The sequence below is a fragment of the Blennius ocellaris genome, assembly GCF_963422515.1.
Source record: "Blennius ocellaris genome assembly, chromosome: 13".
In the NCBI taxonomy this organism is placed as follows: domain Eukaryota; kingdom Metazoa; phylum Chordata; class Actinopteri; order Blenniiformes; family Blenniidae; genus Blennius; species Blennius ocellaris.
This window is the reverse complement of record NC_137662.1, coordinates 22,657,825-22,672,677: the sequence shown is the minus strand read 5'-3', so window position 1 is coordinate 22,672,677 and position 14,853 is coordinate 22,657,825. Positions and strand designations below refer to the sequence as shown.

Genomic DNA, 14,853 nt, shown 5'->3' with positions numbered 1-14,853 from the left:
AAAAAAACACAACAAGACTTCCCATAAACTCTGTCAGGCTCATTTTAAAGTTCCTTGTATTTAACAATCGCTATTTTCATTTTTTCTGGTTTTGGAAACAGTCATAAAAAGGGCTCCTTTTAATTGTAATTAAATGTAATTCAAAGTGTTTCCCGTACGCACACAACACAGGATCTATAAAACACCCTGCTGCTGTTGGACTGCAGCTGTCACTGAGTCCAGTTTTCACTTTAGAGTTATTTTGAGGGAAGTATCAACAATATCAACACAAACCTAAACAATAAGAACAATAAGCATACACTTCCTACCAGATTGCATCATGTCATCTATGAACTGAATTTTAGCTTTGTGTATTTTGGGACATTTTCATCCCAAATGTTGTTTCCATCTCTCCCATTTCCCCCAGCGATACATTTTTTTCCCTCTCATTACAATGAGAAGTTAAATTGACAAACTTTATTTATAATGTTCCTCGACGGATTACCACAATTAAAAAGGAACTAAATGCAGATACGAATATTTAAAATGATCAGTAACACTGTCAGTCGTGAGCTAAAATGCACATTGAGTTTCATCACAGTGTGTCTATATATAAGCTTGATTATATCCTACAGCAAAAGAATGTAAACAAGCAGCGAAATGAAAATGACCATCATTGAGAGGTTTGGTGTTGCATGTGTGTTTTTGGGTTAATTATAAATGTAGTTTCAGTTGTTTTCACAGGCAAGCCTGTGTAACACAAGCTGACATCTTTATTTAAAGAGGAGAAGTCATGGGCAATTTCATTATACATTGTATAAAGACAACAAAAACTATTTTGTTTCTGATATAGTAAATATTCCTAGCGTGAGATCAAGGCACATCCTGTAAGGATTAATATTGAAGAAACCTCCTGACCAACCAATACAGACCCCTCAATAATTAAAGTCTGAAGAGAGAAAACATACTGACAAATTCACAGTTGATTACTTTAGCAGATAGGCGCCTCAGTAGCATGTGAACGAACAATTTGCAGCCACGATGGCCTGGCAGCGTGCGCTCGCACACTGCCGTTGGTTGAATCCCACCCTCATAACCAGAATTTGTCCGGAATAAGCCAGCGCGGTCGCGTCGGTCACTCTCCCCGCTAACAGCACGCCCAATCCGATTCCCACAAGTGATCAGCGGACTGCTGGCAGGTCAGAGGCCCCAGAAGCTCAGAACATAAGCCGACGGCTGCTGTTTGGCTCTGGTAAATAAGATTTGGTCTTTTTTTTTTCATGGCACAATCCACATAGTGAAAGACCTGCTGCTCGTCGCGCAGTCGCATGTTACATATGAATGTTCCTCACTTATTAGGGTAATCTTACAACAATGTAAGTTTTAATTCCAAAAGATCAAGTGAATTCAGGTCTGATTGTTATTAAATGTATATTATACAGCTTTTAAAGTTCACAGTTGTCCAAGGTCTAACAACCCTGTATTCAAAGTGTATTTCAGCCAGTCTAAAAGCTCCTGTAGTGACAACAGGCTGTTTCTGTGTCTGTACCTTTAAATCTCAATGAGCTGTGTCTGTCCACGACGACCGAGGAGAAAACAATGGCGTCCGCTTGTAATTTTGGAGGGCAGAGCTCGTCTACTTGTGGGAGGGTCAAAGGAGGTATTTACTACCAGAGGGAGTGGTCAGTTCCCTGCATGACATCATGAAGGGAACAGTTCTGAATGGTCTGTATGAGCACACGTTTTGCTACAAGGTGGAGCAAGCAAGCGAGGGAGACGACAGACTTTTACTCACTCACACAAAGGCTATGAGGACACATCTTACTGTCAGAAAACCTTTAAAAAAGTCAATTTAGCATAATATGGGACTATAAATACATTTTGGGGCTGATTTGTAAAAAAAAAAACCAAAAGTGTTAAAGTCCGTCGCTGGAGGCTGCCATATGAATTGCTCCCATCTACTATACATTATTTTACAAAAATGTAGTGTTACTATCTTTGATCAGAGATTAATTAGATGAATTAATCAGAAATGATCTGCCGTCACTGCCGAATTAACTCGCCGCCAGCGAACCGAGTGGTGGGCGACGCCATCGCCAGCAGGACTTTGAAGGTCTTTCAACCGCTATTGACACAAGAGACAACAAAACTTTTCATTTTCAGTTTCAACTTTTAAAGCACCTTGTGACTCATGTCTCTGCCATTTAAAAGTGCCATTTAAATAAAGGTCTGTTCTGTTCTGTTCTGTTGTGTTCTATTCTATTCTATTCTATTCTATTCTATTCTATTCTATTCTGTTCTGTTCTGTTCTATTCTTTTCTTTTCTATTCTATTCTATTCTATTCTATTCTATTCTATTCTGTTCTGTTCTGTTCTGTTCTGTTCTGTTCTGTTCTGTTCTGTTCTGTTCTGTTCTATTCTATTCTATTCTATTCTATTCTATTCTATTCTATTCTATTCTATTCTATTCTATTCTATTCTATTCTATTCTATTCTATTCTATTCTATTCTATTCTATTCTAGTCTAGTCTAGTCTAGTCTAGTCTAGTCTAGTCTAGTCTAGTCTAGTCTAGTCTGTTGCGTTGCGTGACGTCCCGTCCCGTCCCGTCCCGTCCAGTCCAGTCCAGTCCAGTCCAGTCCAGTCCAGTCCAGTCCAGTCCAGTCTAGTCTAGTCTAGTCTAGTCTAGTCCGTTGCGTTGCGTTGCGTTGCGTGACGTGACGTGACGTGACGTGACGTGACGTGACGTGACGTGACGTGACGTACCGTCCCGTCCCGTCCCGTCCCGTCCCGTCCCGTCCCATTCCATTCCATTCCATTCCATTCTATTCTAGTCTAGTCTAGTCTAGTCTAGTCTAGTCTAGTCTGTTGCGTTGCGTGACGTCCCGTCCCGTCTCGTCCCGTCCCGTCCCATTCCAGTCCATTCCAGTCCAGTCCAGTCCAGTCCATTCCAGTCCAGTCCAGTCCAGTCCAGTCCAGTCTAGTCTAGTCTAGTCTAGTCTAGTCCGTTGCGTTGCGTTGCGTTGCGTTGCGTTGCGTTGCGTGACGTGACGTGACGTACCGTCCCGTCCCGTCCCGTCCCATTCCATTCCATTCCATTCCATTCTATTCTATTCTATTCTATTCCATCCTGTATCTTTACAGGCATCTCAAGCCGTCCCAGGACCTTTATTTAAAACAGCTCTGACTGCGCTGCTCTTCCCCCGTGTCACTGCAGGCTACAGCTCCGGCGTCGTCAACATCCACATCAAACACCCGCCGGAGGCGTCCGTCCAGGTCCACCAGGTGTCCCAGCTGGACAACTACCACAACAACAACGGGCACCAGCACAAGGGGCCCCAGACGGGCTCGTCCTCCTCCACCAGCTACACCTACCACCACACGGAGAGCAGCCAGAAGATCCAGCACCACGGCTACAACGTGCTCTACCCCGGCCAGCACGCCTACCAGCTCCCGCAGCGGCAGCCCGTCGCCTCCAAGAACACGCTGGGCCGCTGCTTCCAGGAGACGGTGGGGAGTCAGGTACCGCTCACCGGCCGGCTCCGTCCACACATTATATACAGCACACCTGCTTTTTACCAGTCGGGTTGGGTTTAACTGCAAATCTGGTCACCTTGCACATGTTACTTTGATAAATAAACCAAATGAATCAATCTTTTTCCTTTTATTATGAATTAATATGTTGAATTTATGATCATATTCCCCTAATAGACAGGGTGAGGTGTAGGGTTGCAGGATTTTGAGCTCTACAGCACAAAGTAGTGTGACACGCTTGCATGAAGTGTGTTTTTTTATGTTCTGTTATGTTACATTGGCTGTTATTGACCATTGACCCGACCGTAACGCTACCTGCTTTGATTTTCTTTCAAGAACATCAGTGTGCGGTTTTCCATACAGCTTCCTGACTGAACATTGGGTTTAAATGTAATTGTAATGTAAAGTCATTCCTTAACATGAAAAAAAAAAAAAAGGTCTGAGCTTAGAGACAGCTGGAACACACAAACAGGCCCAGACGTTGTTTTGCATGGCAGAAGAAGAGAGAAGAGCGATGAAACTAATGTCCTGTCCCGTTTGTTTTCAACGTCTGGTGGTGAATCGTCTCCACGTGGCAGTGTGGGAAGGCTCTGCCGGGTCTCACCAAGCAGGAGCAGTGCTGTAACACCGTCGGGACGTCCTGGGGCTTCCACAAATGCCAACAGTGTCCCAAGAAACCATGTAAGTCCAGCTCCTGTTTCCACACATCCGAAGGGTTTTTTTTTTTTTTTTTGCAACCTTGGAACCTCTTAAGCTCCACAATTCAATCTTTCTCAGGCGTCTTGTAATAAAATTGCACCAAAATCCTGTTGATGTTTAGCAATTTAGTTCTGGAGACGTTAAAAGCTCGGCCATGAATCAACTTCCTTTGCCTTTGTTGTGACTATTTTCTTTCTTTTCCCCGACACAAAATCATCACAGCCTTGTGGAAAGTCATTAATTAATTTTACCTGCTCAGAACTTTTTGTCACCAAAGTAGCGTTTGCTAAAATCTCGGGACTTAATGTGAGTGACCACAGAGCAACAGAAGCTCTTTCCCAGCGACTGCAAGTCAAGTTCCAATCATAACACGATGAAAGACAGTCCAGGCGGTTCTTACCTGGCTGTTTCCATCAAACCACCACGCTTCAGGTGATCTCAGGTAAGGAAACATGTGATTAAAACCGGCAGCCTCAGAGATGTTCAAGCTGCTCTCTATTACATCGCTGGTGAAACGAAAAAGAAAACTTCACTGCTTCAGGGCTCGTCTTAAACGATCATTTCTCGCTAAACTGATAAGAGTGTGCGTTTTCCTCACGACCCGGCATGGATCAACATCAGGTGTTCACTGACAGCTGACTTTCACCGTCACACTTATTTCCCCAGAGGAAGAGCACAAAGTGCCATGTTGGTGTGTGACGCCGGCCCTTAATTACACAGCTTGTTACTCAGCAAAACCGAGTGTTTGTGAGAGACGTGTGTGATTTTCCCTTTTCTCTGATCAGAACTCAACTTCTTCACCCGTTTGAGCGACAACAGTTGTTTTCTACTCCTAATTTATCACGGTTACCGATCCACCGTCCCTTCTTCTTCTCACTACGCCGATTCACGCCGAACTTTGGTTTGCAACCTGGTTCTTCCCCCCCGTTTTTTGTTCCGAACACGATCTGATGTCCACTGGACCAGTGTTTTTCAACCTTTTTTGAGCCAAGGCACACTTTTTTGTTTGGAATAAGCTCGAGGCACACCACCACCCGAAAATGTTAAAATGTGAAACTCTGTAGCCTCTATTAACAATATAAAGTCATTCTCATCAAGGCTTTATCAACAGGAATCAAATAAATACAGAAAAAAAAGTGTTTCCCAATTTTTTATTTTAATTGTGACTCCCTCAGTGTGAAACCTGGACCTGATGGATGAAGAGCTGAGATCCTGGTTCACATTCTTCCTTTTCAAAAACTTCTCCATCACTGTCACTGACACAGTACTTTGATACAAGATGGTAGCAGGAGGTGGCGATTAACCAGACCGACGTCTGTCAGTTTCGATTTCACCGGCAAAGTTATGTGCTGCCATCTATTGGCGAAGAGTATTTATACATGATTACTCTGCAACGCACTGCTCTCACAGCTGACAGCAGCTGAGAGCAAATGATTTTTAGACAAAAAATGTGAACTTGGATAATTTCCCACGTCACACCTGACTAGATCTCGCGGAAACACCAGTGTGCCGCGGCACAGCGGTTGAAAAACACTGTCTTAGGGAGCCGTTTGCATTGAGACTACTGTACAGTACCGGGAGCTTTCAGCTTCCATCCTTCTACAAACACAGACTGAGCCTCATTATTCCCACGCAGGGTTCCAGTGTTCAGTGGGAGTCACATTAGGCGGGGGGGTGGGAGGGTTTACAGTGTAGTGTGAAGTTGTCCATTGTGCTACGGGGACACCGGTAGCTGGTAAATGAATTGGCTTTACCGGTGGAACAAACGTGGCCTTGTTTGTCAAATATGCATCAATCTACTTGCAGGTATTTGGGTACCAGCTGGTTCCTTTGTGCAGCTTTACAGAAGGAGTTAGGCTCCGACCTGCCGCTCCCGGCTCGAACAGTCCGGGCTGTAGTGAGCTGCTGTTCCTGCCGGAGGACCGCTGAGCCTCACAGCCTTCGGCTCCGACCCTCACTGTCACTCATTCTTCTGCCGTCCACAAACCCATTCAGCACTTCATTTCACTTCTTTCGACAGATTGTTTTTTGGGGTTTTTTTTAACAACCAGGCCGGAGTTAGTATGACATTCACTCCTATTATTTCAGTTACAATATTGAAAAAGTGACGATCCATTAACCTTTGCCTTTGACTGTGACTTATTTAATTTACTTCCTGCCGTGTCTTGAGCTCATTTCCACAGATAAGACTGTGAAATGATTGGATCTTCTTTCTTCTTGAGACAGATGGAATTATTAGATAGAGCTTTAATTAAAAAAATAATTAAAAAAATCAACTTTCAAGTCTATCATGTGGACTCCCATTACATTTTTAATGAATTCTTTTGTATGTTGATAAGATGTGTAAAGTAGGTTTAACAATTTTTTATGGCTTAAAATACATGTAGATATTTTAATCAAGACATGACCTTCCTAATGACCCGAATACAGAGATGACACAAAAACCACGTTCTTTTTAGTTATTTTAACTGGTCATGTGACTTAAAATACAAAGTGACACATGCTCTCTGTGGCCACTAGATGTCTCTGTATGTCCACAGAATGCTGCTACAGTACCATAGAATAATCTGCCGAACACATGATGCATTCTGTGATTTATAATATTGATTATGTTGAGTTTCAACAGATTGAAATTCACTTTGACTGCATGGCATATACGTAGAATATTGTCGCACATTTGCTCGTCATACAAAGACATTGTTGCTATTGGATACCGGCCATGGGCCACAACCACATTGGTTGTTTGATCCTTCAGGGTTTTATTCTTTAGTAAGACACAAAGGACACAATTCTCTCACGAGTAGAAGTGGACAACTTCGCGATACTGAGATGAAAATCAAACGGGTGTGAAATTTTACCCACTTTTAATGAGACGCAAAGTATTTCTGGATTATTTTTAAAAAACAACCTCTCAGATGGCAGGAGGAATCTCTCAGCATGAGGAAACATGGGAATTCAGAAACCTAAAGATCCTGACGTATGTGTATCTGTTCCACATGGATCACGTCTGGATTAATGGAGTAAAAACTGTCTCTCCCCCTTCCCTCTCTCCGTCCTCGTCCTCGCCAGCCATCCCTCTGATCGACTGTCCTCAGGGCTACAAGAGGATCAACGCTTCCCATTGTCTCGGTAAGTCATTCTGCTGGTTCTTATCCTCCCACGTGGGTTTGCAGGTTCCCGACAACCGTTACAGATTCTAACAAACTGTCCCCAGAGGACGAATCCCTTCCACTTGACTCAAATCCTGCCTGAGACATTCGACCTGGTGTCCTGGTTTAAAAGCTTTACACACTCTCTACACGAGTTGGCAGCTTTTTGTTTTTCTTTTAACACTGATCTTACGGGACTTTTTTTTTTAAGATATATATTTTGTTCGGTGGTGTTTTATTAGACTTTTTGGTGTGGGAAAGTTTTCACAGCACACAATGTGAGTGCTGAAGAGTTTCCCACCAATTGGTGTGAATCATTTGGGATGTGCTCAGTTGTGAAGGCTGTGGTTACTTCTGTTAGAAGACGAGACGATGATAGAAACATTCGGCAAGATGTGCTGAATAACGAATGATGCTCTCTCTATTTGACTGTTAATTCAGTGCCGTGTTACAGGTGACGAGTTCACCACAGCGTTGACAAAATGTAGATATGAACCATCCGTTTCGGCATAAATGCTTTGATTTATCATCAAATCGCTTCAAAGAGAAACTCAATTCTATCATGCTCTGCGTGTTTTCACTTTGATTAATGATGTTGATTAAAGTTTTCTTTTAATTCTGTGTATAACATATATTGCAAATGAGAGGGCAGTGCGTTTGACTTGAATTTAATAATATTAAATGATAATAAGAGTTGCATCGTTCTTCTCTACATGGCGAATCTAGAAGATCTATGGATCCTACTTTATTACCAAATAATGTGTATTAAATGTCAGTGACATGTTTCAGGTTAGAAGCAGTAAAGTCAGACATTGACTGATCTCCTGGATCCAGAGGTGGAAACTTAACAAATTGCTTTTACTCTTTGCATTTGTTACATTTACATTTAATTAAGTTGCTTTAGTTGAATAGTTTTGGTTTTTTTTCCCAATTAGAATTTTAATATTTTCCTTCAGATATATCCATAACCTATGAACATGAACACATACACACTCATTTGGAACATGGTTGGCTCTCACGAATATCGGAACGCTTCTTGATCCTTTGGATTGTGCGTCTGACGTGCAGAAGTTTAGTTTTGTACTTAAAACTGTTCCTGCGTGAGATCAGCAAACGGAGGCAGCCGGCCGTCTTGCAGACTCGCTTCTGTCGGTGCCGCACTCCAGTTTTCCAAAAAGCTTGCGAGACGAGAACATTTTCCTGGACTTTGGTGAGAGGATAACATGTAGAGCCTCGCGCTGTCAACAGCCCGGTGAAACATAGCGGCTGAACGGCCTGAACTCCCCCTCACCTCGGGGCTGGATGTCGCCGCGGGATACAGACGTGAGTCACAGTCTGTAATCGGGGCCAAGTCTCTTCTCACTGACGGACTCAGACTTTCTCAAAGTCAACGCTTCGGCATCAAAACATCACCGAGACAAAAAAAAAAAAAAATCTCTCCTGCCACATTTGACATTTTGCTGTAACTCCACTCTGAGATTATGTCTGTGGGGGACTATTGAATGGACTCAGGTGACATTTGCTTCACTCCTTTTCATCCCTGTAACGGTGGATTGAAGGACTTTAGTAATCCGATAGCATTTATTCAGCATTTAACTCGTGCTGGCGTCAGTTTCTTTGTCCAACGTGCCGTATGGATTTATGACGACACACCTTGGGAACCTGTTCATAAAACTAGAAGTGACATTTTAACAGGATGGTGAAGAAAAATGTACTACGAACACCCGAGGCTCACTTGGATAGAATTTCTGGCTTTAAGAAGCGACATGTTCCAGGTAGCCAGTTAACGTTAAAGTTCCAGTTAACGTCCTGGGACAGACAGGCTTGTGCAGGTGGGAAAACTAAAACAGCAAACTTTCCCTGAACAAAAAAAAGTTCTGGGAAATGTTGGCAAACGATCTGAAAAACAAAGCAAACGGTGCTGGCCTGCAGAAACTTTCCCACTTTACCAGTTTACAAAACAGCGACGGACTGAACACGCCATTGCTTTTGCATTTTTTTTTTTGTGTACGAAGGTTTTCCAATCTAGGTGTTGAAAACAGTCGCTGAAAACAGTGTCTCTCTTCATTGTTTTGACACATTTTTTTTTCTTCTATAATGTGATCCACATGATGGTGTAGTAGATGTACACTTTATTGGAGAATCATTATATTAGTCAAAGTAAGCAGCACAAACACAGTGGACCTCCGTCATTGTTGCACAATTTGTTGTATATGTGCAGAAATATTAACTCCGACTGTGCAGCTTCAGATAAGTTCAGGTTTCAGTGGCTCCACACACCATTGTAAACAAACACACAAAATGCAAGAAGCCTTGTAAATGGGACCTTGGAAGTCGTATCCAGCGGTAACAGCAGATAATCCATGAACCTGTGTAAAATTTTGTAAAAACTACTTGCATTGACTCGCGATGCAGTGAAATCGGCTTTCCTTCTTGTTGTGAGGCAGAACAGCGAAAGACTTCTGTCATCATGTCTTTTTTTTTTTTAAGAATCACCCAAAAGATGAAAACAGTTGAATTGAGTTCCTGCTATGGCTTGTAGTTCATTCGTCTTCTTCACACGTGGGAAGGCAAAACAATTGGAAACAATCTTAAGCGTCAAACTAGTCGACATTTCATTATAGACCAACATTATTTTAATGAAGCCAGGGTGGAAGGATTAAATCCTGCTGGGAACAGGCATCCTCTTGACCCAGAGACCCGCCGCAAAGAATAAATGAGACAAAACGGGACATTGTGTCCTTCTGTTGTCTTTTTTTTCTCAAAGACTGTATTAGAAATGTCTGATTTGAGCTGTTAAGTGTAGATTTATTCATAAAACTCCACAACTTATTGTGTTCTTGATTTTTTTTTCTTTTTTTTTTTTTTCCCACTCCACAGATTTGGATGAGTGTCAGCTGCAAGGCGTCTGTCCCAACGGGAACTGTGTGAACACGGTGGGCAGCTTCAGGTGCATTTGTAAACATGGCTACGTTCCCAACCCGACGTTCACCACCTGTGTCTGTAAGTCCTCCGCTCACACTCTCTGATACAGTTTTTTTTTTTTCATTACTTTCTCCTTTCTCATTTAAACCGAGATCGCCCCCCAGTGTGAGTCAGACAACAGGTCTGCTTTACAGTCGCATGCTGACGTGCAAATCTTCCCTCAATGTGATATTTCTCTCCCTTTGTCACGGGAAATCATTGGAATTAAAGTAAACCCGTGCTTGTTTCCTTCTTGCAAGGTGCTGCTCAAGTGGTTCTGACCACATGCATATTTCAATGCATTGCATGAATGACGGCATGGTTTTCATTGTATAATTGGATTCAAGCATGTAAACGCTCATTAGGTTAACATAAACTCGATGAACATGTTTTTTTTTTTTTTTAATGGAGGAAGGGTGGACCCAATTCTGTGCTTTTCATTGACAAAGTATTTGATTCTTAAAATGTTTTGACCTTTAAAAGCTATTAGCAGAAAACTGAAGATTAGATATTGTAGTCAGGGAGCTAATCAGTTAACTTGGGTCTGTCCACTCTCACAAATCAAACAATGTCTCTGTGTTAAGTTCAGTGGGACAGACGGCAAAATAAATATAAAAATAGAATAAATAGCAAACACAACACCCTTGAGGTCAAATTGCCCTAAAAATGTAACAGCAATTCACAAGAGTTGGACTCAATATCGTCACCTTACGCATAAAAGTTGCATTAGTCAAAGGTCACAAATAGCAGCTTTGATAAAAAGCAGGAAATCCTTGCTGTGGTTTTTTTTTTTTTTTTTTTTTTTTGGGGGGACAGATGATCCAGTTGAGCGACTGAGTGAGGTCAATAAGAAATATTCTCACAGGGTCAGCAACAATATTACAAACAATTTTCTGATATTGTGCCGGGTTTTTGACTGATAGCAGGTTCTCAGATTGTCTCTATGTTTGAAAAAAAAAGGTGAAAAATGTGTTTAAGCTACTTTTATAAAAGAAACAATTTTTTTTTTCAAATTTTAACACATTGAATTTGAGGAAACCCGTTTTCTTGCCCACTTCACCCGTCAACTGTTCTGGCTGATCAGCGAACACTGATACACCTGGTCCTGGTTTCTCCGTGTGGCCCCTCAAGAAAGTGAGTTGTCCATCCAACGCCAGCGTGGACAGTCCTGAACGTCATCCCTCAGCGGTGTTTATGATCAGCTTCCACTGAAATGTCAATATAAACTGTGACTTTGTGTTTTGTTAGTCGTGCAGTGTCACGGGAGGTGAAAAGCGAGCGAGTCGAGCTGCTGGATTCCTGGTTCACGTTTGTTTCTGACCGAACGAAAGCCAAGTGGTAATTTATCACTCGCACTGATCAAACAAAGCTCGGTGAGGAAAGACGGATACGTGGCTTATTGATAATGAAACCAGTGGCTGCCAACAGCTGAAAGAGGTCCCTCTCCAAACACGTAGCTCACGGGGCTCTGAAAAGCAACACGAGTGATTGATGTAAACGCTGAACTCCTGCCGAGGAGGATCATTAGCACTGAATAAACCTGATCTCAGTGTGTTTGGAGAGCAAGATGGGCTGATTGGTCTTCCAGCTGTGTCTTCATGCTGTTTATCTGCATCCCGCTCGTGATGGACGTCGCCTGTTGACGTCGCCATGAGGGCCTGCAAGTATTGACCCGTTAAGTTCGCCCTGCAAGGTTCCCATTGGATTCGGCGGCGTTGGGTCTGTTGTTAGCTGTTAGCCTGGTTAGCACGCCGGCTGTCTTCAACGTCTCCTGCCGGCTGTCTGTTTCCGCTGTGCTGCTTCCTAAAATCACTGTCTTTTAGAGTCCAAAACCCCCCAAACGCTGCCTTGACGTCTGTTCCAGTTCTGCGTTACGCTTCCTCAGAAGACGCAGGTCATGAGTGCCGTACGGCCGGTTGCACAAATTACGAGTAAAAAGCACAAAAAGGTAGTGCACCAGCCTGGAGCTGAGAAACCACTTCTCTTAAAATGAGTGGACAAAACAAACAAAGGGAGCCAATGGTGAGCGGAGGAGTTGAGGATGTCGATTGAGGAACCGAGGGGCTTCATACGAATCTCGTTTTGGTTTCGCTGTTGAATAAATGCTTAGAACACGTCCCATATGTAAAAGGAAACACAAGCAATATGGGCATGCATCTCCGGAAATACCCTGATGGAGGTCTGACAGTCGGGGGGCTGGAGAAGGTAAACGCCATATTGTCTAAAGTACCAAACTCAAAAACCACTGGCCTCCACTGACTCTCCATCCTTCCTGCCGCTTCACCTTCAGACTGGACAGCTTCCTTGTCAAAAAGCAGCCGCGTTTGAAACCAACATGTGTTTCCAAAGGTTTTCACTTCAGGCCGATTTGTGCTCGATGTTAGACACACATCCAGATACACACAAAAGGCTTTTTTGTTGAGATTAGACATCAGAAAGTTTCCTTTTCTCTCTGAAAAAAACCCCAAAAACCGACTTTTTCTTCTTGCCAGGATGCACATATAGTGTTGTTTCATCCTCATACATTGGACACACAATGAAGCGCACATAGTGTGCAAGTGCAATAAAGTTCACGATGTCAAAGTGTCTTCTTAACTCCCTGACCCTCACCAGCAGCTCAGAATATGTTCAAATTGGTAACAAGTGCTCCGAGGAGTTCTCTGCAGCAGATTCTCTGATCTCAATCCTGCTGAGACTCTCATGCTTTCATGGTGAAAAACAGCCCGCCATGCTGTTTCTTGGCATTCACGGCGGTTGGCATGAGGACCAAAGAGCCTAATGTTGTCTCCTCAAACCACAGAAAGGTTTTCCCTGTGCTCCGGGGTTGTTTGAGCTGTTTGGCAAACTCCAGATTGGCTCACATCTGCCTTTTGCTGCGGAAAAGCTTCCATCACTCACTCTTCTGCAAAGGCCAGGCTGTCAGAGTGCTGCAGGGTTCGCTTTCCTTCTGGCACCTTCTCCCATTACTACAGACGAACCCTGCTGAGGCTGTGGATTTCTTGGTTACTGTTCTTCCCAAGGTCTTCCATGATCATGTACTCGTTTTGGCGAGACGGCCTACTGTAGGATGGGTCACGGTGGTTTCTTACTTCTGAATGTTCAAATTAACGGAGGTGCTCTGTTACTGAGAACTTGAAATGTTTTAGGTTTTTATTCCTTTTCCGTTCACTGGACCTCGACACAGTGCGTCTCTGGAGGGCATTCGCCAAGTTTCTCTCATTGCTCACTGTGGAACTCCAGGTCCTTCGCTTTAGATGTTGCTGGACATGTCGAGAAAGAAAGGAGCAGTTTGACATGCTGGGGGGTGTTAATAAGATTATCAGTATTTCTTTCTAAGGCGAAATTGAAACTGTGGACATCAGTTTTCCTCCCTTGCAATTCGCTAACGTGCGAGATTCATAATGAAACCTCAGCCGTGGGGATTTAGAGACGGCGGAAGCAGATTGTTTTAGAATCAGACTCAATAATAATAACACCAATAATAATAATAATAATAATAATAATAATGAAGCTCATGACAAATATAAACAGACATTTTGAGATGATTTGACCCAAGAAGCTAAATGTAGAATCATTAATCAATAGAGAAATGCCAGTAAGAACTAATTGTTGACTATTATTCAGGTTTCTGTACACGTCTGCAGGTCGATTTGTCTCCTCTTCCAGAGAAAACTACTCCACATGTTTTGTAGGATTCAGCTCAAGATTGTCCAGGGTCATTTCATTATAGCCAATCTTTTGTTCTCATCCATTTGTGGTGTTTGTTTTGGCTGCTTGTTGTTCCCAAATTCTTCCATCTGGGCTCCAGCTTCTCAGCCAATGGGGAAGTTTGGATCCCCGAACACCACAGAGTATCTTCTACATCTCACAGCAAGTAAACGTCGACGAGGTCGGAGTGGATGATGTGATTTTACCTCATCTGCCGGCCACCTAAGCCAAATCCAAATTTCATCCAACTTCTCAAACCCTCTATCGACATTCTGTCTGACATCTGCGAGCATTACAATACCCGGAGACCTGAACATCCGTGTCGACGCCACAGTCTGGACGTTATACGGTAGAATTCCTTCGACCCCCACACACATCAGAGGCCACGTAATACTCTGGCCCTGGTCTTCTCTGACTCCGCCCCTCCCAACAACCCGTGTGACCTGATGTGTTTCTCTGATCACATGGCTGTCTCTGTTGGACCACGATGTCTTTCCCCCTCCCACGGAGACAAGTACCTGATGACCTGCATGCTCACACACAGATAAATTGCTCTTCAGCTCGTGGAGCATCAACAACACCAAATATTTTTCCTCACCACGTTCGTGAAGGTGAATCAGATTGCGCATGCGCTCGAACTCGCGTGAGACGACGAACACGAGACGAGCCTGAGCTCTGCACAGCAGTTTATTGAAGACAGAGAGGGCAGGTTGTGGCGGGTTGAAGCCGATGATCCTCGGAGGCAGACGGTTGAGTGAGCGGGCTGAGGAGGGTGGCAGGCGGCTGGCCGAGGTGCGAGCGCAGGAGGGAGACAGATGAGGG

The 14,853-nt window shown here is 43.4% G+C and overlaps 1 protein-coding gene across 1 annotated transcript in view; it reads left to right on the top strand.

The window, feature by feature from the left end:
• Positions 1-14,853, top strand: part of ltbp1 (latent transforming growth factor beta binding protein 1) — a 96,290-nt gene that overhangs the window by 49,204 nt on the left and 32,233 nt on the right. The window contains 4 exon segments of the mRNA XM_080507483.1: positions 3,195-3,499; positions 4,090-4,192; positions 7,280-7,339; positions 10,240-10,362. Coding sequence (XP_080363609.1) covers positions 3,195-3,499; positions 4,090-4,192; positions 7,280-7,339; positions 10,240-10,362 — 591 coding nt within the window.